General features: G+C 36.6%; 1 protein-coding gene across 4 annotated transcripts in view; it reads right to left on the bottom strand.

The window, feature by feature from the left end:
* USP47 (ubiquitin specific peptidase 47) overlaps positions 1 to 24408 on the bottom strand; it is a 98936-nt gene that overhangs the window by 60219 nt on the left and 14309 nt on the right. For 3 of the 4 annotated variants that reach the window (XM_020904945.2, XM_070473387.1, XM_020904946.2), the window contains exons 2-3: positions 8215 to 8274; positions 2489 to 2692 (exon numbers count right to left, since the gene is read on the bottom strand). In XM_020904945.2, coding sequence (XP_020760604.1) covers positions 2489 to 2692; positions 8215 to 8274 — 264 coding nt within the window. The remainder of the gene's footprint in view (positions 1 to 2488; positions 2693 to 8214; positions 8275 to 24408) is intronic. The other variant, XM_020904948.2, reaches the window with a different exon arrangement.

The raw sequence follows: 24408 nt of genomic DNA, 5'->3' as shown, positions 1-24408 counted from the left end.
TATAGGTATTAAGGACAAAAAAATTAATTCTAAGAGATTCTGCCACTTTGCTATTTGTGTGACTTGGTACAAGTTACTTCACTTCCCCATGACTCAGTTTCCTCACCCTTCGTACAAAGCTGTGATAGCACTTACCTCATAGGGTGGTTAAAAGAATTAAATAAGGTTACATTTGTATAAAGTCTAGTTTCAGAACAAAACTAGGCACATAGTAAGCACAAAGTAAGTGTTAAGTAATAAAATAAATTTATCAAAACTCAGTTAACTTTGGCTCACATGTAGAAATTCATGAGAAAAATAGGATACAGAGAACCAGAAGCTAAGAGAAGTCACAAGCAAGAAAGAAAAGAAAAGGAAAAGAAAAAGAAAAGAAAGAAAGAAAGGTAGCTTTGGTTCCCTTAATTCTGACAGGAACCAGAACGCTCAGCATCTCTCAGGCATAAAAGATGAGATGATATAGCTAGAACACATGGGGAGAGAGGGTTTTCCTTAATAAATAAGTGTCTGTGTGTATAAAAGGGTGAGTAGATAAATGAATTAGGTTTGTAGAGAAGCATACATGCAGCATTGTACAGTAAGGTAAGAGTTTACTTGTAGAAATGCCCAGTAGGCAAATTAAAACACAAAAATTAAGTACTTAAAAACAATCACAGTTGATGAAAGAAAAATAGTTAATCCTGGCACAGTGCTATTTGAAACTACTGCAAATGTTAATTTAACAAACACTTTTTGAGTGCCTAGGGATAGTATCTTTGGAGGATACAAACTAATACTAAGGTCCCAGTCATCAAAATACATTCTGTCAAGGGGAGAGACATAAATGAACAACAATTATAATAAAAAGACTATATGCGTGGCATAGTAGAAGAAAAAGCACAATAAGAGGACAAAGACAAAGATTATTTTTAAAGTGGCATGAGGAAACATCAAGTTTCCTCAAAGTAAAAGATAAACTGGACTTAGGCAAACATATATGGTAGTATAGGACTCCTTTAAGTTGAAAAAGAGGCAACACTAGAAGTTACATAGTAATGTAAAACAGAGTATTCAAAGTTTCAGATTAAATATCATTTCTCATCGTTTAACCTGTTGGGGACTACCAATATTACTGACCAGTTTCACAGGGGGAAAAGTTGGCTAATTTAAAACACTAGGGGTTTTTTGTAAGTACATATTGAAAAACAATTTTATTTTACATTGGAGTATAACTGATATACAATGTGTTAAGTTTCAGGCATAGAGCAAAGTGATCCAGTTATGCATATATGGCTATTATTTTTTTCAGATTCTTTTACCATTTAAAAACACTAGTTCTATATTAAAAAAAAAAACAACAAATACATTATGAAACAGAAGGCAAAATATCATCAATTTTAAAGGCAAATCCAGCAATATCCTACACCTCTTATTCTTCTATAGAGCCAATTAAGACCATACTCTCCAAATAGGATGAAGATACACATTCAACTTCATTTGCTATTAAAGCTATTTTCCTGGGAAACTGAAGAGCAACAATGGTATAGGACAGGAAGAGATTAACATAAGCAAAAACACGGAGATGGAGAAGTATAAAATTCTATGTTAAGAAAATAAATTAGTCCTATCTGCGAGTTAAGATTAGACTTAAAGGACCAATTGTCTTGAATGCTAACCTAGGGAATATGATTTTTAATCTGTGGGCAGTGAGCAGTCATTAAAGATTTCTAAACTGGAAGGTGACAGGAGTACTATGATTTAAGATGACTGAAGATAATTCTAACAATCGTACACAGGGTGAATTTGGACTGAGAGTCAGGGGGCAAAAAAAAGACTATAAGGAACACTATCCTAAAATACAGATGAGATCCAACTCAACGTCTTCTTGCTACTGTCCCATGCAAAACTGATCAGTGCCTCCTCTTTGCACTTAGAGCAAACTCATAAATAACACTTAATAATACTTAAAACACGTTAACGCAATTGTTTTTTATGTACTTGTCTCTACAACTTTACTGTGAGATCTCTGAAGCAGAAGTCATGGTGCCACCAACTTTCCTGACCAGGTGTTTCATCACTCTATGTGGTACATAATCTCTGTTAATATTGCAGATCCAAGTCCTTTTATTCCTTTTTCTTTCTATATATTACATTTTTTTCTCCTTTTCAAAAAGTTAGATTATAAAATACATATGATTTTATATCCTGCTTTTCTCACTTAAATATTTAAAATGAGGATTATCCCATTCAGTAAATGTTGGAAATTTTTCCATAGATGACACAAGCTTGTGATAATCAACTTACATAAATAAAAAAACTAATGAAATAACATTGTGCAGATAATCAAATGCTGAATTCCAAATGAAGGTAAAGGGATGAGTTGCACATACACTCTAGAGTTTTGCTTATGATATCAAGAAGGGTTCCAGGATTTAATATACTCGTTAATAATAACAGCAACTATAATATTATTAGCAGCTCAAGAAAAGATGCTTTCAGTTTAGAGTTTTACCATATCAGCAGTATTGATTCCATTTCCCCACACCAAATCAAAGGTTCCATTTATGTAGCCTACTTTGTTGGCCACATCTTCAAAGAGCTTTCTGAGTGGAGTAGAAGCTGGTAAATTTAAAGTGATCCGTTCATTCACCGTCTTTGAATTAGTAGTATCTTGTATTATACATAAGACTCTTGGTTCTTCAGCAGCATTTTCTATCTGAAATTTTAAAAAATATATTATTTCTCTTTAAAGAAAAAATATAATTATTGTTTTCTACTATTAAATGCAAAACAACACAAAATACTATTTTCTTTGTGTGAATATTACTGTTTTATGTCTGAAACACACTCCACTGGATATGTCAAACATATAAAGCACCATGTATGTTTGTTTTGGGAAAACTGGGGCATACATAAGAATAAGCCATTGTTCTTATGGATATTTGGTTTCATCTTTTAAGGCTGCAAATCAATGACCAACAAGCCCATGAAGACAGTTTACCTGAGCAATTTTCAGTTGAAAACAACAACATCTGATCCTTAAAAATGTGTCAGTACTATGCTAGCACAGTTATATCTAGCATTTCTGGGTTTCCTGATGAAACAGAAAGGGAACTGTATAGAAATGCAATAAGGATTATCTCAGACCGCAAAATCCATAACTAAAGGAAATAAGCAATCAGGCATACTGATCTTTATGTTGTCCTTGTCATACCCGAAGACCCAATGTCCAAAAACCCCATTTATCAACATGTTAGGAGCTAACAAGCAGACTAGCCAGCAGAGGGGTAAAGGTGAGCCAGGAAAAAATGCTTTTCTATTACCAATGTACAAGGAGTTAGGACCACAAATTGTTTTCATTCTTTTTCATCTAGCCCGCAAATCTGAGCAGAAAAATTTTGAAAAAGATTTTCTCAAGGAAGCTATGCACTCCCTCAAGCTGTTGAAGGACACTTTCGTCCTATTTCCACAGGGATAGCTGGCTACATCAGACACTGCAGTGAAGTAAGTTCTTTCCCTCCTCCTGTAATGCCCAACTCAGTGAATGGTACCATCATCTACAGACTGCTGAAACCAGACAGGTGAGCATATTCTTCATTTCTTCCCTCTTCTTCACCTCGCATAATTACCAAATTCTATCATTTCTACCATCTGAATATCTCTTGAACTATTCCTTTCCCCTTTATTCCTGCCTGCAGTAATCAGAATCTTACATTAAGATAGTATCAATAGTTACAATTAGTGGCAATAGTTTCTCTCACTCTTATCTTCCTTCAATCCAGAACAGCATTTTAATATGCAAATCTGATCATGTAAATTTCTTCCTTTCCCTCAAAATCTAGTAAGGCAGTCATTTCCTCTCACCATCCCCACAAAAGGCTTTTGCACAAATATGAACTGTAGGAACCAGTACTGTATACAATGTATTTCTTTCCTTCTAAAAAAAAAAAAAAACCAACCACAATAATATCAACCTCCGTCTTCTGCTGCTTCTATATTATCCATTTTAAAATAAGAATACTTATTATCACTGATGAGTACTGTAGACAGAACAGCCAGTTTTTGTTTGGTGAGGTAATATAATGGTAATTAGTTTCTGCCATATATCAATACAATTTGGGATTTGTAAAAGATTACTTAAACTAAGGTTAATCCAGATAGTTTAGAACAGAAATAAGTTGCCATAAAAGAAGTATATTGTTTAAGATTGGCTAGAATTATATTCACACAAATCAAGATATTTAACTACCAATAATACCCATTTAAAAACAAAGAAAAATACATTTTTAATTAAATAAACAGGGTAATAAAAAAGTCTTCAGTTGAAAACTTAGGATGTTATATTAACACTTGCAAAAGATGGTTTTATACATTTTAATGTCAAACTGATAAATATAAAATGGGCCCTTTTTAAACTCTGGTTTACAATAAAGGAAGGAGAAACTCAAAATAAATTTCAACTACAAAAGATCTGCTTTTACAGCTTCAGAGGTAGACTCAAGTATTCCAGGTGAAAAGCACTATCGTGGCCAGATTTTAAAGCTTCAGATAAGTCTGAGTTGAGGGTTCAAGGAAGAGAACCCTACCTAAGAATTTAGGAATCAGAAGCACTGGCATAGCAGTATACCTAAGAATGGTGATATGACATCATCATATGGCCATCAGCAATTCCTGGTTCTTTCCCTAAATAAGTGAGTACAAGGTACAGGCACTCCAGCCTCCTCTCCCACATCCAGATGTTGGTAAAATTAGCCCCAGTGGAATCTCATCTGAAGGCTAAATGTACTGTAGTAAACACAAAAGCTAATTTTATGTATGCCTTTTATTCTTTTTAATAACAACAACTTTTTTTTCTGTGTACTGCATGTTAAGAATTTTTGTTCCTTTAAAAAAAATAGGAAGAGAACAAAGGAAAAAGTGAAAATTAACTGTAATTCATAACACAGGTAACTGTGAACATTTTGGTCTATATTCTTCCAAATATTTTTCCTACACATACACAAACAGATATATACATGCATGCTTTTAAAACTCCAATGTTCAGATGGAATATATATGCTGTTTCGAAATGTCTTTCTTTACTTACATACATATAAAGTAATCTTTTCTTGTCAAGTTTTTTCTAACTCATCATTTTAACAATTGAATAGTATTTTATTACATGGATTAATAGTAATTTGTTCCATCAATTTTATTTTACTGACTCTTAAGCTAGACTTTTTTTATATTCTAGAATAATTTTGTGATGAATACCTATATAAAATTTTGTACATTTTTCTGTTTCCTTAAGCTGTAAGAATTTCTGGGTCAAACATATTGCTCTTAAATTTAATTCTATGATATTTTAAACAAGCTTTGGATTTCTTTAAAGTTCTAAGATAGCTACAAGTAAATTCTATTACTTTATTTTATACTCAACCTCCTGGCCCATTTTTCAGACTGAACTTAATCTACTATATGGCTATCATCCACGGATTACATGTGAATTTTTGTGACCATGAATGCCAACACTAATTACACTGAAGCAAAATCACTCTCCTCCTCTTTCCTCCCAATTTAGGAACTAATAAGAAAAAAAAATCTTTTTCCCAATTTTAAGGTTTCATCAATAAGGTGTACCAATCTTAAGCTTTCCAAGAGGGATTAAAAAAAAAAACTCTACAGTATTATACTAAACATACAAATTTCCAAAATACTTAACATGTAAAAAAGTATTTCCTAGAATTAGGAAAATAGGGGTGTCCTCTTTTTTTCTTAATTTCCTTGGAGCTCTACCCCTGACTGATCCTGCTTATGCCCAAAGCAAAAAACACCACCATCTTGAGGTGAATTAAAGATGGCTACAAATTCTTTGCTATTCTTTTTCTTTTTCCTCTTCCAATGAATCTGGGCTGGCCTTGTGACCAAGTAGGACCAACAGAATGTGACAGAAGTGATTCTGTGTGATTTACAGCAGGAAGCGTCTGCTTCTGGATCTCTTAGAATGTTCCTCTTATAAGTCAGCCAAACAAAAAAAATTCATTTACCCCGGGACCACCACACAGAAAATGGCCACTTAGTGGAGCACTGGGGTGCCTGCTCAGTAAGAAAAGCCTTCTTGGACATTCCATCCAAAGCTAGTCACCAGCCAAATGCAGCCAAGTAATGATCCCAGATAATGCTATGTAGAGCGGAAAACTGACTGGTTAAGCCTTTGCCCAAATCCCATCCCAGAGAATTGTGAACAAATAAACTAGCTGTTTTAAGCCATAAAGTTCTGGGGTAGACTGTTCCATAGTAATAGATAACAGAAATACATTCAAGCACATGCAAGCGCTGGTTGGGAAATATATGTGATAGCATTAGTGACGGTGGCTGGTAGTGGGGAGGGTGTCCACTTAAATACTACACCCAACATTAAGGCAAAGCATCTGAACACACGTCTTAATTTAGGGAAAGGAGCACAATTTTCAAGTTAGTGAAAGTTCTATAATGAGTAAGAGACAATAGTTAAGAAAAAAAAATGCAAAGTTTTAGAAAAGCCTAAAGTACGTCCCACTTGAGAAAATATTTCATCTATATTTAGTGAGCTATTAGAGAGGCATAAAATTCTCTATAAAGAAAATCTAGTCAATTACAAAAAGAAGGTACAAAGTATAAAATTAAGACTACTTACTTTGTGGGCAACTCACAGTAATACATTTGTGAGAAAAAGGGGACAGTCAACAGTAGTTATATTAACACTGTAAGCTAAGAGAGTGATCTGTCTTTATGCTCTCTGTAGAAACAGATTTCCTAGCAAAGCCTGAAAAAAAGAATCCTTGAAAAAAGACAAACAAAAATGATAAGTCTTATTTACATAATGTAAAATATACTGGGATAGAAACACTGCAAATATATGGTCCGTCCAAAGATAAGCTCACTGTCAGAACATCTGAAAGTGGCTGACACAGATGGTCCTTCTGCCTGAGAAGTCTGAGTCTGCTAAAGGGATGCGTGCCTCTCAAGTCATCTTATCTCCTACTCTTGGCATTCTGAACAGTTCCAAGTTCAAATCTGGGTTCTCTGAAGTTAATATCTCAAAAGTTAATATAACTTTTGTTTCATAAAAAAAAAAATCCTAGGTATTTCTTACTAAAAAACACAAAACAAGGTGCATAGTTAATGCATATATTTAAAACGGTGTTCACACGCAGAAAAGTTAATATCAAACAAAATTCAAAGTTATCAAGATTAAGATTTTTCTAAGAAAAAAACTAATTTATGAAGAATTTTAAAACCTTAAGAAAGGACCTCTTCACCTCTAAATCTGTCAACCCATTTTCTCTCAAGACTTTCTTCTTTCCAATGTTATTATAAATGATAATATTACGGTTATAAACTTAAAAATACATCCCCTCACACACACACACACAGGCCATTTTATCTACTTCTTGATAAAGAAACTGCTATGAACTAAGAAATGAGGCCTTAGAAAATTACCCTTCTGGGTATCCACAGTTCATGGTTAATACACTGCCACAAACTGGAAAAAACAACTGACGGTGTAAATATTTTTGCTGACTGAAACTTATTAAATTTATCAGCTGCATTCAGATTGTCCATTTCTAACAAGTAACAATTCCTGGGGTAGTGCTGAGAGTCTTAACTTACACGAGAGAAAGATTATTTTTAAGATCCTCCCTCCATTTTATTCCAACTCCCCACCAAACTCTAATGTATTTTCTAAGTGGTCTCTGCCACAGATCACCTGGAGAGAACAGAATTAAATAAAGAACCTTGAGCCTAGAGATAAAGGGGTCTGAGTGAAATGATGTATTAAGTAAAGGTTAGAATGGGATGCTACATCAGAGAAATGTTTAAGTTTCCAGTGTATACAGGTTGTTTTTAATTTCTATTTAATTTTTCAAGTTAAGATTTCTGGGTCTTGACTCTGTAAATTATTAAATGACTTAATCTCAGTGCTATTAATATTTCAGAAAATATATATCTGTATAAAATAGACAACTACTATACCCAAAAGTCAAAACAAAGGGTTCTAAAGTTTTTACATCATTTTCCCACCTCATTTATTTGTTAAAGACAAGGTGCTATAAGACACATATTCATTTAAGGTGACTTATTATTGAAATCAGGGAGAAATAAAATAGGCAAACAACCATAAAACTTAAGACATGCCTTGTTATTAAACAAAAATACTAACATGCTGTTACTTGCTCTGCTGATTATCACACTAAAGCAATTACATCAGCAGTCTACCTGTAAAAATTTCTTCTTCATTTCATCAAAGATATTTTGTCTGCATCTCCAAAACACATCCTATGATATATAAGAACAAAATAAATTACAAATCATTCCTTTCAAATAAAGAGAGAAGACAGTGAAATGAGAACAATTAACCTAAAGGCATTTTTACAACAAAATATGTGTGAATTAAAGTATTATTACACCATCTAAGATTTTATGCATAAATTATATCTGTAATTTTAATCTTAAGCCTCAATTACTCTTGAAAGTTACTGAAAGCCTATGTTATGGTGATAAATATAATATTAACATGGAAAACAACCACATTTTAACAAAGAGTGGTAGCTTCAGAACTATATATAAATCAAATGTTCTAAGTCACATATTTTCCTAGTTTTATTGAGATATAATTAACATGTAACTGTAATAGTTTTAAGGTATACAACATAATGATTTAATAAATGTATATATTCCAAAATGATTAATTACTACAATAAGTTTAGTTAACACCTATCATCTCAAAATAGTTACAATTTTTTTGTCCATGTGATGAGAACTTTTAAGTCCTATTATCTTAACAATTTTCCACTATACAATACAGTATTGTTAGCTACAATCATCACACTGTATATTACATTCAGAACTTATAAGTGGAAGGAAGTCTATACCAGTTATCTATAGGATAACCTATAATCAAGACAATCTCTTGAAAAATCTTGGTTTAACATTCCATACTTTTTCTGTATAAATTTTTTCTCCACCATCTTTAATTAATAAAAGGAAACCAACATATTGTTTTAAAAGGTGCTTTTCATCATTCATGGGCTTCCCTGGTAGCTCAGTTGGTAAAGAGTCTGCCTGCAGTGCAGGAGACCCGAGTTCAATCCCTGGGTTGGGAAGATCGTCCTGGAGAAAGAAATGGCAAACCACTCCAGTATCCTTGCCTGGAAAATCCCATGGATAGAGGAGCCTGGTAGGCTGCAGTCCATGGGATCGCAAAGAGTCGGGCATTCACAGTAGCTTACATGCTATTCTACATCAATTAAAAAATTTTACATCACTTTCTTTTACAATAGAAATGTGTTTCTACTATAATGGTAGTACATATTTTTTGACAAGCAAGTCTAAAATAACTCCTATAGCACTTATTAACAATATGATATACATCCTATTAGATTCTCTCCATTCTGTGCATATTAAAAATTATTAATCAAAAGAATCATTCTGAACACCATCATTTAAATTCTGCTCCTTTCCCCTCAACACTCACTCATCTTTCTGGGCCAAAACACTGAGTTTGAAAACTGCAGTGTTCCATTATACAGTCCAATCAAAATTTATTTAACTATTCTGTTAATGGACATTTAGACACTTTCAAATTTCCACTACAGCTCTGCTTATTTGTACAGTTTTCTCTGAAGATTATTTCCTAAAGAAAAAATTAGTATATCAAAGATTACATATTCATTTTTATGATTTTTTGATACCTGGCACCAATAGGCTGAGTATTTCTTCCACAAATAAGAATTAAACTACAACTATCTGTCAAACACCATTCTAGGTGCTGAGAAAATAGCAGTGAATACAAGCCCTCGCCTCCAAGGAGCTGACACTGCACATGGGAATTCAGCAGTAAACAAACCTAAGGCATCAGGTAGCCACTAGCCATAGAATCTTTGCATTTCTGTACACTGTACATGTGATGCTCTTCCTTTAGATATCCTTACCTTCTTTTCACAGGTTGTTATTGTGGTGGCTTTACACTTGATCTTAGCCAAAAGGCCAAGAAGTGATGTGTGGTGGTTTAAACAGGTGTCCACAAACTCTTTGACATGCCTCCCAGCAAGATTAGGAGTCTAATTCCAGTTCCTTTTAATATGGGCTAGCCTGTGTGACTTTCTATGATACATAACATTACTTTCAAGATTGGGTTAGAAAAGGCAATAAAGCTTCTTCCTGGCTTTCCCTCAGATGCTCATCCTTGGAATCTGGCCACCACACTGTGTAGGAGCCAAGCAGCCATATGAGAAGGTCATGTGTAGATGTTCTAACCACACCCAACCGAGATGCCATCTGGCAACTAGCATCAAGCACCACACATGTGAGGAAGCACTCAGATGATTCCAGCCCCCAGACTTTCAGATGCCCCAACTGATGCCAAGCAGAGCAGAACAAGCTGTCCCTGTCCAGGTTTGCCCAAATTGCACACCCATGAGCAAAAGTCATTAAGTGTGTGGGTACACAAAATATAATCAAAAGAGCCAATTTCTCAAACTCTCTTCTCACCATTCAATTTAAAATTGCAATCCTCTTCACCTCCCTTTCTCACTTCAGGTTTCTCCACAGCACTTTAGCTACCTGATATATTTGTTTATGTTATTATTTATTGTTAACGCCAAAAAACTTCTACTATGAGCCAAAATGAAATAGCAGACTGAATTTATCTTCTCCACCTTAAACAACTAAAAAGAAGAGATGAAATATATGAAACAATAGTTTAAAAATATTAAGTAACAGATAACACAGGACAGTGATCCCTGTGGAAATAGAAACAAACAATGTAAGCTACCTTCCAGGCTATGATGTAAGCAGAAGAACCCCGCTAGAGTTCAGCAATCTCCCTGAGCTGAAAAGAGGTTAGAAATTCAAGTGGGTCAATTCAGCTACAATTTACAGAGCAGAATACTGAAGAGAAGAAAAATGCGCAAATATCACACTCCAGAGATACGTAATGGTCCTCCCTGTGTATTCAGTTGAGTACTCATCAGCACATACATGTGAAGAAACTACTTGGGCAAGGGAAAGAACCAAGGAAAGAATCCCCGAGCTCACTTCAGTTCCCACCAGCCAGAGTGAAAATAAAATCATAATACATAGGCATCAGATAAGAGCAGACAGAAGAGTATTGTCTCAGTAGTGGAACCAAATTATGCCTAATCTAAAGGTTATTCTGGGGGGCTTCCTTGGTGGCTCAGTGGTAAAGAACCCACCTGCCAATGCAGGAGACACAGGTTCAATCCCTAGTCCAGGAAGATCCCACATGCTGCAGAGCAACTAAGGCTGTGCGCCACAACTACTGAGCTTGTGTTCTAGAGCCTGGGAACCACAACTATTGAGACCACGTGTCCTAGAGTCCGTGCTCCGCGACAAGAATGAGAAGCCCACAAACTGCAATGAAGAGTAGACCCTGCTTGCCACAACTAGAGAAAAGCCGGAGCAGCAACAAAGTACCAGCACAGCCAAAAGTAAATAAAAAAATAAAAATAAAACAAAGGTTATTCTGGGTCAATCTTAAAATACTAAAAAGCAAGCCTTAAGAGGCTCAAAATGTTTACAAGTAAATTCACACTGTCAGAGAACAAAGCTCAAGAATATCTATGGAAATAATATACCCAGCACTCATCAACATAAAAATCACAGTGTTTGGCATCCAATTTAAAATTAGCAGGCATGCATCAAAGTAGGAAATGATGACCCATCCCTAATGAGGAGAAAAATCAATAAAAATCAACCCAGATATAATACAGATGATATAATTAGTAGACAAGAATACAAAAAGTTTTAAACTATATTCTGTATTTTAAGAAGGCAGAGGGAAGTATGTAAAAGGAAACAAATTAAAGATTAAAGATTCATCGCAGGAGGAGACAAGATGGCAGAGTAGAAGGAATTGCACTCACAACCTCTCATACAAACACCAAAATCACAACTAACTGCTGAATGACCATCGACAAAAAAGACTGGAACCTACAAAATAAAAGATATTCTACATTCAAAGATAAACAAGAAGCCACAGTGAGATGGTAAAAGGGGTGCTTTCACAATATAATAAATCCCATACTGACATGCGACAACCCACAAACTGAAGGATCATTATACTTCAGAGGTTCTCCTACAGGAGTGGGTTCTGAGCCTCCCATCAAGCTCCTCAGCCTGGGGTCTGGCACTGGGAGCACTCCCCAGAGGATCTGGCTTTGAGGGTCAGCAGGGCCTGAGTGCAGGAGCCGCACAGGTCTGGGGAAACAGACTCCACTCTTGGACGGTGCACACAAGAGTTAATGTGCACTAGAACAGGGCAAAGCAGTGATTCCCCAGGAGCCTGCGCCAGACATGCCTGCAGATGTTAAAGGGTCTTTTGGGGAGGCAAGGGTTGACTGTGGTTCACCGTGGGAGCAAAGACACTGGTGGCAGAGGCCCCAGGGATCATACATCAGTGTGAACTCTCGTGTAGGTCACCATTTTGGCACCCAGACCTGACCCCATCCAACAGCCTGCAGTCTATGGTGCTGAGACCCCTCAAGCCAAACAACCAACGGGGTGGGAACATGGCACCACTCATCAGCAGACAGGCTGCCTAAAGTCTGTCCTAAATGCACAGCCAACTCTAAACACACCCCCTAACAAAGCCATACCCAACAGAGGGACAAGAACAAGCTCCAGGAAGCTGGAGTAGCAAGACTCATATCAGACAAAACAGACTTTAAAATAAAGACTATTGTGAGAGAAAAAGGACACTACATAATGATCAAGGGATCAATCTAAGAAGATAAAACAATCATAAATATCTATGCAACTAGCATAGGAGCACCTCAATATATAAGGCAAGCCATAAAAGGAGAAATTGACAGTAACATGATAATAGTGGGGGGCTTTTTACATCAGTGGACAGGTCATACAGATAGAAAATCATTATGGAAAAACAGGCTTTAAATGATGAATTAGATCAGATGGACTAATGGATAATTATAGGACATCCCATCCAAAAGCAGCAGAATACACATTATTCTTAAGTGCACAGGGAATATTCTCCAGGATAGATCATATGCTGGGCCACAAAGCAAATCTTGGTAAATTTAAGAAAACTGACATCATATGAAGCATCTTCTCAGACCACAACACTAATGATTAGAAATCAACTAAAAGAAAAAAAAAAAAGCACAAAAAACAGACACATGGAGGCTAAACAACATGTCACTAAACAACTAACGGGCCACTGAAGAAATCAGAGGAAATAAAAAACACCTAGAGACAAATGACAATGAAAACACAATGATCCAAAAACTCTGGAACACAGCAAATTCAGTTTTAAGATGGAAATTCATAGCAATACAATCCTACATCAGGAAACAAGAAAAATCTCAAATCAACAACCTAACCTTATCCAAAGCAACTAGAGAAAGAACAAACAAAATCAAAAGTTAGTAGAAGGAAAGAAATCATAAAGACGAGAGTAGAAATAAAATAATTAGAGACAAAGAAAACAATAGCAAAGAGTAATGAAACCAAAACTTGGTTCTCTGAAAAGATAAATGAAACTGATAAACCTTTAGCCAGACTTGTTAAGAAAAAAAAGAGAGGGTTCAAATCAATAAAGTTAGAAATGAAAAAGGAGAAGTTACAACTGACACCACAGAAATACAAAGAACAAGAAACTGTAAGCCTATACAACATTTTTGAAATGATCAAATATAGAAATGGAAAACATATCAGTGATTGCCAGGAATTAAAGAGGGACTGGGAGTGGGAGAGAAGTGAGTGTAGTTATAAAACGGCATCATGAGAGGTCCTCATGGAGATGAAAATGTGCTGTATCTTGACTGCATCAATGCAAGTATCTTGACTGTTATATTGTACTATAGTTTACTTGATATTACCATTAGAGGGAACTGGGTAAAGAGTACACAATGTCTCCTTTTTATTTCTCAGAACTACAGGTGAATCTACAATTAACTCTAAATTGAAAGCTTAATTTAAAAGTAATACACCTGCCTCTTCTACTACTCCTCTACCGCTCTTTTCCTAGATACTAAAAGAGGATGGCCTGTTTTAAACCTTGGAGTGGAACAGGGGTGTCACTCCTGAGTATGTGTAGCCACAGACTGGCCCTCAGGCTGGTTACAATCCCAATTCACACTATCTGGGTGGTTAAAAAAAAAAAAAAAGAATTACTTTGAAAATGGTTCTAGAACAGTAGTACTCCGAGATAAGTGGCATAATCACAATTTTCTTCTGGAAGAAGCTATCTGTATTCCAGAGCTCAAATAATTTCCATAAAAATTATTCTTGGGACTTCCCTATCAACCCAGTGGCTAAAACTCTGTGCTCACAATGCAGGGGGACTAGGTTCCGTCCGTGGTCAGAGAACTAGATCCCACATGCTACAACCAAAGACCCCATTTGATGCAACAAAGACCAAAGACCCTGCATGCCACACTTAACACCCAGCACAGCCAAATAAATTAAAGAAAGAAATTTTTTAAAGTATTCTCATAATCTCAAGACAAACGAACAGCTCCAAAAAAATTTTAAACCACTAAATATATAATGAAAAAGGAATCAAGAGTGTCAGCAAAGAATAAAACATAGCAATGACATACGAAAAAATTTTCAATATTGAAACTATCAGCAACAGGGGCTTCCCTGGTGGCTCAGTGGTAAAGAATCCACCTGCCAATGCAGGAGTTCTATCCCTGGTCTGGGAGGATCCCACATGCCACAGAGCAACTAAGCCCAAGTGCTGCAACTGCTGAGCCCGTGCTCTGGGGTCCAGGAGCCACGACTGCTGAGCCCGGGCTCCGGGGTCCAGGAGCCACGACTGCTGAGCCCGGGCTCTGGGTCCAGGAGCCACGACTGCTGAGCCCGGGCTCCGGGGTCCAGGAGCCACGACTGCTGAGCCCGGGCTCCGGGGTCCAGGAGCCACGACTGCTGAGCCCGGGCTCTGGGTCCAGGAGCCACGACTGCTGAGCCCACGGGACATGACCACTGAAGCCCGTGTGACCCAGAGCCCGAGAGAGACTACTGCAACGAGAAGCCCGCACACCGCAACTGTAGGAACCCTTGCTCACCGCAACTAGAGGAAAGACTGTGTGGCAGTGAAGACCCAGCACAGCCAAAAAATAAAATAAATTAAAAAAAAAGAAAGTTTGAAACTATCAGCAACATTATAAAAAGAAACATGTATAACATGTTTCAAGAAATAACAAAGACCTTTGAATTCATGAGCATAGGTTAGCAATGAGCAGACTTTTCTTAAAATTTATTTTTAACTGGAGGATAATTGCTTTACAAGGTTGTGTTCATTTCTGCCACACAATAAAGTCAACCAGTCATAAGCATACATATGTCCCCTCCGTCTGGGACCTCCCTCCCTTGCCTCACCCCATCCTACCCCTCCAGCACGTCAGAGAGTACTGGGCTGAGCTCCCTATGTTACATAGCTCAGTTCCCATCAGCTCCCTGCTTTACATATGGTGATGTGTATTCTTCAATGCTACTCTCTCAATCTGTCCCACCCTCTCCTTTCCCTGCTGTGTCCCCAAGTCTGTTCTCTATGTCTGCATCTCTATTGCTGACCTGCAAACAGGTTCATAATGTTTCTAGACTCCATAGATAAGTGTTAATATATGGTATTTGCTTTTCTCTTTCTGACTTACTTCACTCTGTATAACAGGCTCCAGATTCACCTCACGAAAACTGACTCAAATTTGTTCCTCTTTACAGTTCTTTATAAATGGAGTAATACTCCATTTTTATACATATACCACAACTTCTTTATTCCACTACTGGGCATATACCCGGAGAAAACCATAATTGAAAAAGACACATGTACCCCAAGGTTCATTGCAGCACTATTTACAATAGCTAGGACATGGAAGCAATGCAGATCTCCATCAACAGGCGAATGGATTATTAGCAGACTTATAAAAGCACCAAACAGAACTTCTAGAAAAAAGATCTGTCTCTGCAGGACTGCAAACAAAAGATCTAATATTTGTATAACCTAAGTCCTGTAAGCAAAGAAGAAAGAGGGTGAGCCTAAAAAAGCATTCAAAGAAGTAATGGCTGAAATCATCCCAAACTGGCAAAAGACAGGGAGTTCCCTGTGGTCCAATGGTTAGGATTCTGGCTCTTTCATTGCCTGGGCCTGGATTCAGTCCCTGGTTGGGGGAACTAAGATCCCACGAATTGCACAGTATGGCCAAAAAGAAAAAATGCAAAATGCAAAAGACATAAAACTACATAATCAAGAAGCTGAGTGAATCCCAAAGAGGATAAACCCAAAGAAAATTACAGAAAGACACATCTTAATCAAGTTCCTTGCAAACTAAAGACAAAGAGGAAGATTTTGAAAGTAGAAAGAAACACCATCTATGAGGGCAAAACAATCTAATGTAGCATGTTTCTCATCAGAAATTACAGACACAATATTTTCTAAGGGCTGAAAGAAAAGGACTGCCAGTTCAGAATTCTGTTTCCAGCAAAAATATCCTTCAGGAATAACAGGAAAACCAAAACATTTTCAGATGAAGGAAAACAAAGGGATTTGTTGTTGAGAGACCTACCCTAGAAGAACTGCTAAAGGAAGTTCTCTGAACAGAAATGATTAGAATATTAAGAAGTCATTTTGTATTTAAAATAAAATATGAATATCATATTCTATGATAACATACATGCTATTTTATATAAGTAGAGTATTACTTTGATTACATGCTTGCATGCTCAGTCGCTTCAGTCACGTCTGACTCTGTGCAACCCTATGGAGCCTGCCAGGCTCCTCTGTTCATGGGATTCTCTAAGCAAGATACTGGAGTAGGTTGCCACGCCCTCCTCCAGGGAATCTTCCTGACCCAGGGATCAAATCTGAGTGTCTTATGTCTCCTGCATTGGCAGGTGGTTTCTTTTCCACTAGTGCTGCCAACACACATGCAAAACTAAACTACATTAATAGTTTAGAACCGATTCAATGTGATGGTTGGCTTGTTTCCATAAAAAGCTAGACATCATGGATGTCAAGTCTCCTGTCATTCCACTATCTATGCTGCAAAATCAAATTTAACTTACATCATTTTGGTTCACAAAAAGTTTTTCAAAAAGTGGCCTTCTATGAGTGCTAAAACTGCCTACTGATCTGGTAATTTCACTCCTGCATATATAACCAAAAGAACTGAAAGCAAGGACTCAGATATTTGCACACCCATGTTCATAGCAGCATTATTTACTACGGCCAAAAGGTAGAAGCAATCCAAGAGTCCCATGGGTGGATGAGTGGAAACAAATGCAATACATACAAACAGAGGAATAATATTAAGCTTTAAAAAACGTATGACATAAGCTACAAAATGGACAAACCATGAGGAAATTATGCTAAGAGAAATAACTGTCATAAAAGGACAAATACAGTATGTTTCCACTTACATGAAGCACCTAGAATGGTCCTTCATTGAGAGAAAAAGCAGAATGGTGGTGGCAGAGACTGAGAAGGGGAAGTGGGTAGGGGAATAGAAATTATTGTTAAATGAGCAGTTTTGCAAAATGAAAAGATTTCTGTGGATGGATGATGGTAAGTAGCACAATGACATTAAAGTACTTAATATTCCTGAATTGTACACTTAAAAATGTTTGATGGGAAATTTTATGTTATCTGTATTTTACCACAATTTTTTAAAATATAAAAATTAAAAGAATTTATGACTACAATTTGTGGAAGCAGCAAAAACTGTCTGCAAATTGAGTTTCCAATGGTTCTGTATTACAGACACACAATATGCATGAAATATATGGATATATGTAAATATATATATGAACATGAAATTAATCCCTACTTTTTCTTTTAAACAAAAAAAATTATTTTTGCGTATTGATTAAGGATTTCAAATAATTTGAGTGTATATATACATACATGTAGGGCTTCCCTGGTGGCTCAGTGGTAAATCCTCCTGCAATGCAGGAGACGTGGGTTTGATCCCTGGATGGGAGATCTTCTAGAGAAGGAAATAACAACCAATTCCAGTACTCTTGCTTGGGAAATCCCATGAACAGAGGAGCCTGGCAGGCTATACTCCATAGGATCACAAAAGAGGTGGACATGACTTGGTGACTAACAATGATATTTAGGCTGGTGAAAAATTAACTGTGGTTTTGGACCATGAATTTTAAATCATTACAACTAGGTTCAAACACATCTTTACTAGTCAAAATAAGAACCATTACAGTCAACAAATTTTGCTATCAAGAAATGTTTGTTTATCCCTGTAGCATTAAAAACCTGTGCTTTGGGATTTGACGAACTCTTGGAAAGCATTTTCTGCCTCTTGCTGGTTGTGGAAGCATTTTCCCTGCAAAAAGTTGTTGAGATACTTGAAAAAATGGTAGGTGGTTGGTGAGAGGTCAGGTGAATATGGAGAATGAGGCAAAACTCTGCAGCCCAATTCGTTCAACTTTTGAAGCATCGGTTGTGTGACATGCAGTCAGGTATTGGGCCCATTCTGTTGACCGACACCAGCTGCAGGCGTTGGCAGTTCTCAGTGCATCTCAGAGATCGGCTGAGCATACTTCTCAGAGGTAATGGTTTCACCAGGATTCAGAAAACTGTCGTCGATCAGATGGGCAGCAGACCACCAAACAGTGACCATGACCCTTTTCTTGGTGCAAGTTTGGCTTTGGGAAGTGCTCTGGAGCTTCTCAGTCCAACCGCTGAGCCGGTCACCACTGGCTGTCGTATAAAATGCACTTTTTGTTGCACTTTACGATCCAATCAAGAAATTGTTCATTGCTGTTGCACAGAATAAGGTAACAACTCAAACAGCAATTTTTAAAAAAATTTCCTGTCAGCTCATGAGGTCAGCTCACTTATCAAATTTTTTCACCTTTCCAATTTGCTTCAAATGCCTAACAACCGTGCAGAGTTCTTCAGCAACTTTTAATGTATGTATAGGTATTCTGAAATTTTTAATAGCTATCATTTAAATATACCACCTTTTCTATTCTAAGTCCTTTAGGGAATTCTCTAAACAAAATATACTCATTCAGGAAAATAACTTCATAATACATTATAGCTGATGCTTCTGGAAGCACAGTGTGCTCTTAAAACTTCTAAGTAAATTTTTAAAAGTAGAATTGATTTTGTAAACTCTGTAAAGTTTCCAAACTGATTAAAAATATTTCTTTACTGCAAGGGATTTTAAATATTTAAAAGGAAGTTTGATAACATATTTAATCTGACAGTTAAGAAGCAATCAATCAGATGATTCATCACACACGACATGGAACTATAATACATATTTAAAGACGGATGGACCTTTGGACATCAGATCAAGCTCTTTACTTTATAGATGTACAAGAAATTCAGAAACCTTAAGTGACATGCCTAAGGTCCCATACAAACACAGATCTCTTAAGAAATAAAATTTTCTGATGACTTCATGATGTTGAAATATTTGTGTCATTAAAATTACAATAATAGTATTTTTCCTCTCACTTTTATCCTAAACTATTCCCACTTTTGCCATACTCACTTAATTGTTGTTATACTACTGTTAACTGGTAACCCACTAATGTTTAGGTATCTAAACTTAGAAACTAAACAAACTACTCTCTGGAGGATGTACAGTATGTCCTTTACTATTCCTGTTATCTTTATTTTTGATTACAGCTAAGTTTTCTTCTGTGAGTAGGCTGTTTTGATAAGCAGTGACTCAGCTTGTGATACAACTGACTTGTTTACAAGTCTTGAAATGTTCCACTGCATTATTACTAATTCAAAATAGCTTGTTTATATTATCTGTAATCATGCTTTTTATTTAGAAGCATGGATAATAAATTTTATAATACTCTGAACATGAAATCGTCAACCAAAAAAAGACGTTAAGGTTATTTAATACTATTTAAAGAATTTATTTCCTATTGGACAAGTCTACAGTGCAGAGTAATGTGGTGCAGATGCAAAAACGCTAGTCTAGAACCCTTAAGTCAAGGTGGATACTTTCCTTTTAGCTGTGTAATCCAATGCAAGTCACTTATTTCTGACTCGCAGGGTCTACAGAGTTTTACCAAAAATCGAAAGACAGAATATGTTGAAAATGCTCTATAAATGATAATAATAAAATATATCATAAAATAATACAAAATATATTATCCTAGAACTATCAGTTACCATCCTTATAACAGACCTACTATATAATTCTCAACAACAAAAATACTTATGATTTATATTATTTACAATTTCAGAAGATCTTTTTTGAGTAATAGAAATTTCATCAGACAGGGAAAATCTCCAAAGATCTTTTGTTTTCTGATTGCACAACCTTCTTACAAAGTTTAAAAACCTACTACTGAAAAAGCAGCAAAAAAACCCTATTACCAAAAAGTTTATGTTGATTTACAATTTAGAGACAATAATACAATGACTAGTTTTCTCTATGTAAATTACCAACTCTGTTAAGAATAGGTACTCTTTTTACTCCTCCCTCTCCTAGCAGTACTAGCAAAACTTTAAATATGTAATAATTAAAATGTGATTTAAAAAAAAATCAGAATTGGGAAAAAACTCAAGCACAAGAAAAGATACTCTACATTATTAGTCATTATAGAAATGCAAATTCAAACCATAGAGATATCACTACACAGTAACTAGAATGGTTAAAAAATTAAACTGAAAAATACTGACATTGCCAAGTACCAACCTGGAGGCAGAGCAATTAGAACGTGCATACACTGCTGAATGGAATGCAAAATGGCATAGCCATTTCAGAAAAGAATTTGGGAGTTTCTTATGAAGTTAAACATGCACTTACCATACGAAGACATTTGTCTACCAAAAGAAAAAGCTGTACACAAATATTTGTAGCAGTTTATTTAGAATCACCCCAAACTGGAAATAACCCAAATGTCCATCAGTTAATAAATAAACAACTGTGGCACTGGACAATAAAAAGGAAGCCCGTTGACACACGCGATTAACACAGATAAACCTCATAGTTTTATGCTGGGAAGAAGTCAGGCCCAAAACGCTACATACTACTTGAATTCCAGTTATATAAGGAAAGGTAAAACATGAGGGCAGGAAACACATTAGCAGTTGCAAGGCCTGGAGGTGGCAGATGGGGTTGAGTACAACAGGAATGGGAAAACTTTTTTTAAGGTGATGGAGATGTTTTATATCTTGATTGTGATGGTGATTACACAACTGTGTAAGCTTGCCAAAATTACTAAAACTGTACATCCTTTTAAAGGGGCAAATTTTACTGTATATAAATTTTACATAAATAAATCTGACTTTTTTTTTTTTTTTAAAGCCTCATTCTAGCTCTCTACTACCTGAGACATTAAGTTACGGAGCTTTTATAGCCTTCATGCTTCCTTCCATAAAAATGGAAGATCTGTAATACCTAATTACTACCTCCCTTCCAGTGTTAAATCCTATTCTGAGTAGTAGAAGAATTTTCTGCATCAATGTCTATTTTTCTTAAAATTCTTTAAATTACATTCGGGTTATATTAATGGTAAATAATGTAATAGTAAACAAATATTTCAAGATGTGAATTTAGAATGTCAAAATTAAAGCAAAGATATTTCTTAGATATCTTTTAATAAGAGATTTCATTGTTATGTATCTAATTTTTCACCTATTTCCTTTCATTATCACAAAGTGCTATTAACAAAGTAATAAATTACACAATTAAGTAAACTTAAAGGCAACAAAATAAAAATACCTAAACACCTAAAAGGGCAGACATTTTTAGCTTTAAAATGGAAGAAATGTACATGAATTCATAGAAAGTTTTTATTTACAAAAGCCGTATGTATCTTTTACCAGATGAGCCATACAAAAATTCTACTTTCTAATGCAACCTGGAACTGGGGTTGTAATCAAGAGCTCCTTCTGGTAAAATTTTATTTGGAGCACTGGGGAAACCCTTGGGAAGATTTAACTAATTCCCTAATTAAAAACATTCCTTGTTAGTGTTCTTAGCTGCTGCTGTGGCTGGCGGCGGCTACCAGCCAACAGTCTAGCATCAAGACCACTTCTAGCCTGCTAAAGCTGCTGAAAGAAGGCGAGGTAAACAGGGAGTTCTCTACACTATGTCTCCGAGAGCTCCCCTGGTGGCTCAGACGGTAAAGCAGAGGCAATGCAGGAGACCCAGGTTCGATCCCTGGACAGCGAAGATCCCCTAGAGAAGGAAATGGCAACCCACTCCAGTATTCTTGCCCGGAAAATCCCATGGATGGAGGTGCCTGTCGGGCTACAGCCCTTGGGGTCGCAAGGAGCTGGACACGACTTTCACATATATACATACCAAGACAAATGCCTGTAAAGCACTCAAGAAAGCAACCGCTACAAACGTAGCTCACAAGAACATGACTTATACTGAAAAGGTGATGAAACCACATTTTCATAAGCATCATACAGTGGCTGTCGCTGAAAATCGGAAGCGCATGTAACTTCTCATTTGCAAACTTCCCTTCCAGCACTGAGTGTGAGAAAATGTTCAGGACTTCAAACCAGATCTACACTACCAAGATGCAGATACCTTCACATTTCTGGAGGCAAATGAGACCTATCTAGTTAGCCTATTTGAAAATGCCTACCTGTGTGTTATCCATATCAAATATGTAACTACTATGCCAAAGGATATGCTGCCAGCATGACTCATATGTGTAGAACGCACTTAAGAAGCGTTACAGAGGCAAACATTTTATTCTTAAAAAACAAACAACCAAAAAAAGTATCTAGTTATATGACTGCAAATGAGGGGGAAAAAAAACAACCAGGTGAGAGAATAGGTATTACAGCAAATTTCACTTTGCCCCATTTTCATTTGTTTGTAAATGTTTAATATTAATGCAGGGACACAAAACATTCATGCAAGTAAACAATGATTCAACGAACCAGTTACAATGAATTTGCTTATAACAATTATAAACAAATCTGTTAACTTTTTCTGCACCCCCCAAAAAAATTCCTGCCCACTCATGTCTACACAATAAAAACCTAAATTCCTTTATGCATACAAAGCCTTTAGAATTTTAAGACACAATCTGCCAGAACTATCTTCTCTCATTCACCCCAGGCACGCCACGCATTTACCCCAAACTTTCTGTCACTTTTAAAATGCATTACAGACTTTAGTGTTTGAAATGTTATTTTTCCTAACTAAAAGCTCTTATCTTCTCTTTACTTGGCAGTCATCTTTTGCAACCCAATTTAAGTGTTCTCACAGAACCCCCTAAATAAAGCTGTTGGCTCCCTCCCTTAGGGTCCCACTTTATTTCCACATTATGCATTTGTCTCTTCATAAATTTTTGTTTCCCAAACTAGACTAAACTAGACTAGCATCTAGAACTAGATCAGATTTCTTATTCATCTTTGATTCTCTGATCCATGGCAGCTACTAACTCGGTGCTTAACTGAATGAATTCGACAGTATTAGGAGCTACAGAAATCTACATTAAGAAAAATTAAAGTATATTTATGATGAAATAAAAACAGGTAATATCACTTGATACAAGAAAGATATTTATAGTCAAACTACAATGCTTTGGTTACACTAGAAGATTTCACTTAGGTAATAAATGAAGGGCATGGCTTTCCCAAAGTTAAGCCAAAGGTGCTAGACTCACTGTGTACCAGTGGTCCCCAACCTTCTGGGCTCCAGGATCGGCCTCATGGTAGACAATTCCTCCACAGACGGAGGGAGGGGTGCATGGGGGAGACTTTGTGTTTCACCTGGCACTCCCTGCCTGCCACGTGGCCCAGTTCCTAACAGGCCACAGACTGGTACCTGTCCCTGGCCTGGAGTTTGTAGGGACCCCTGCTGTACAGAAAGATTTAAGTCCAGATCTTTTTTCTTAACTATGTCACTTAGCCATTAATTTTTCTCCACTGGAAAGCCACTGTACTTCTGCTAATATGGGAACAACTCTGCAAGTCTTACAGCAATTACACAGCATCAAATCTAAAGCACAGTCATGTTGTTGTGTAGCCAACAAAGGTCGGTCTAGTCAAAGCTATGGTTTTTCCAGTAGTCATGTATGGATGTGAGAGTCGGACTATAAAGAAAGCTGAGCACAGAAGACCTGATGCTTTTGAACTGTGGTGTTGGAGAAGACCCTTGAGAGTCCCTTGGACTGCAAGGAGATCCAACCAGTCCACCCTAAAGGAGACCAGTCCTGGGTGTTCATTTGAAGGACTGATGCTGAAGCTGAAACTCCAATACTTTGGCCACCTGATGCGAAGAACTGACTCATCTGAAAACACTCTGATGCTGGGAAAGATCGAAGGCAGGAAGAGGAGGGGACGATAGAGGATGAGATGGTTGGATGGCATCACCGACTCAATGGACATGAGTTTGAGTAAACTCTGGGAGTTGGTGATCAGCAAGGCCTGGCGTGCTGCAGTCCATGGGGTCTCAAAGAGTCGGACACAAT

This window comes from Odocoileus virginianus, chromosome 10 (assembly GCF_023699985.2).
Source record: "Odocoileus virginianus isolate 20LAN1187 ecotype Illinois chromosome 10, Ovbor_1.2, whole genome shotgun sequence".
NCBI classification, from domain to species: Eukaryota; Metazoa; Chordata; class Mammalia; order Artiodactyla; family Cervidae; genus Odocoileus; species Odocoileus virginianus.
Note: the sequence above shows the minus strand (reverse complement) of the source record. Positions and strands in the feature narration are given on the sequence as shown.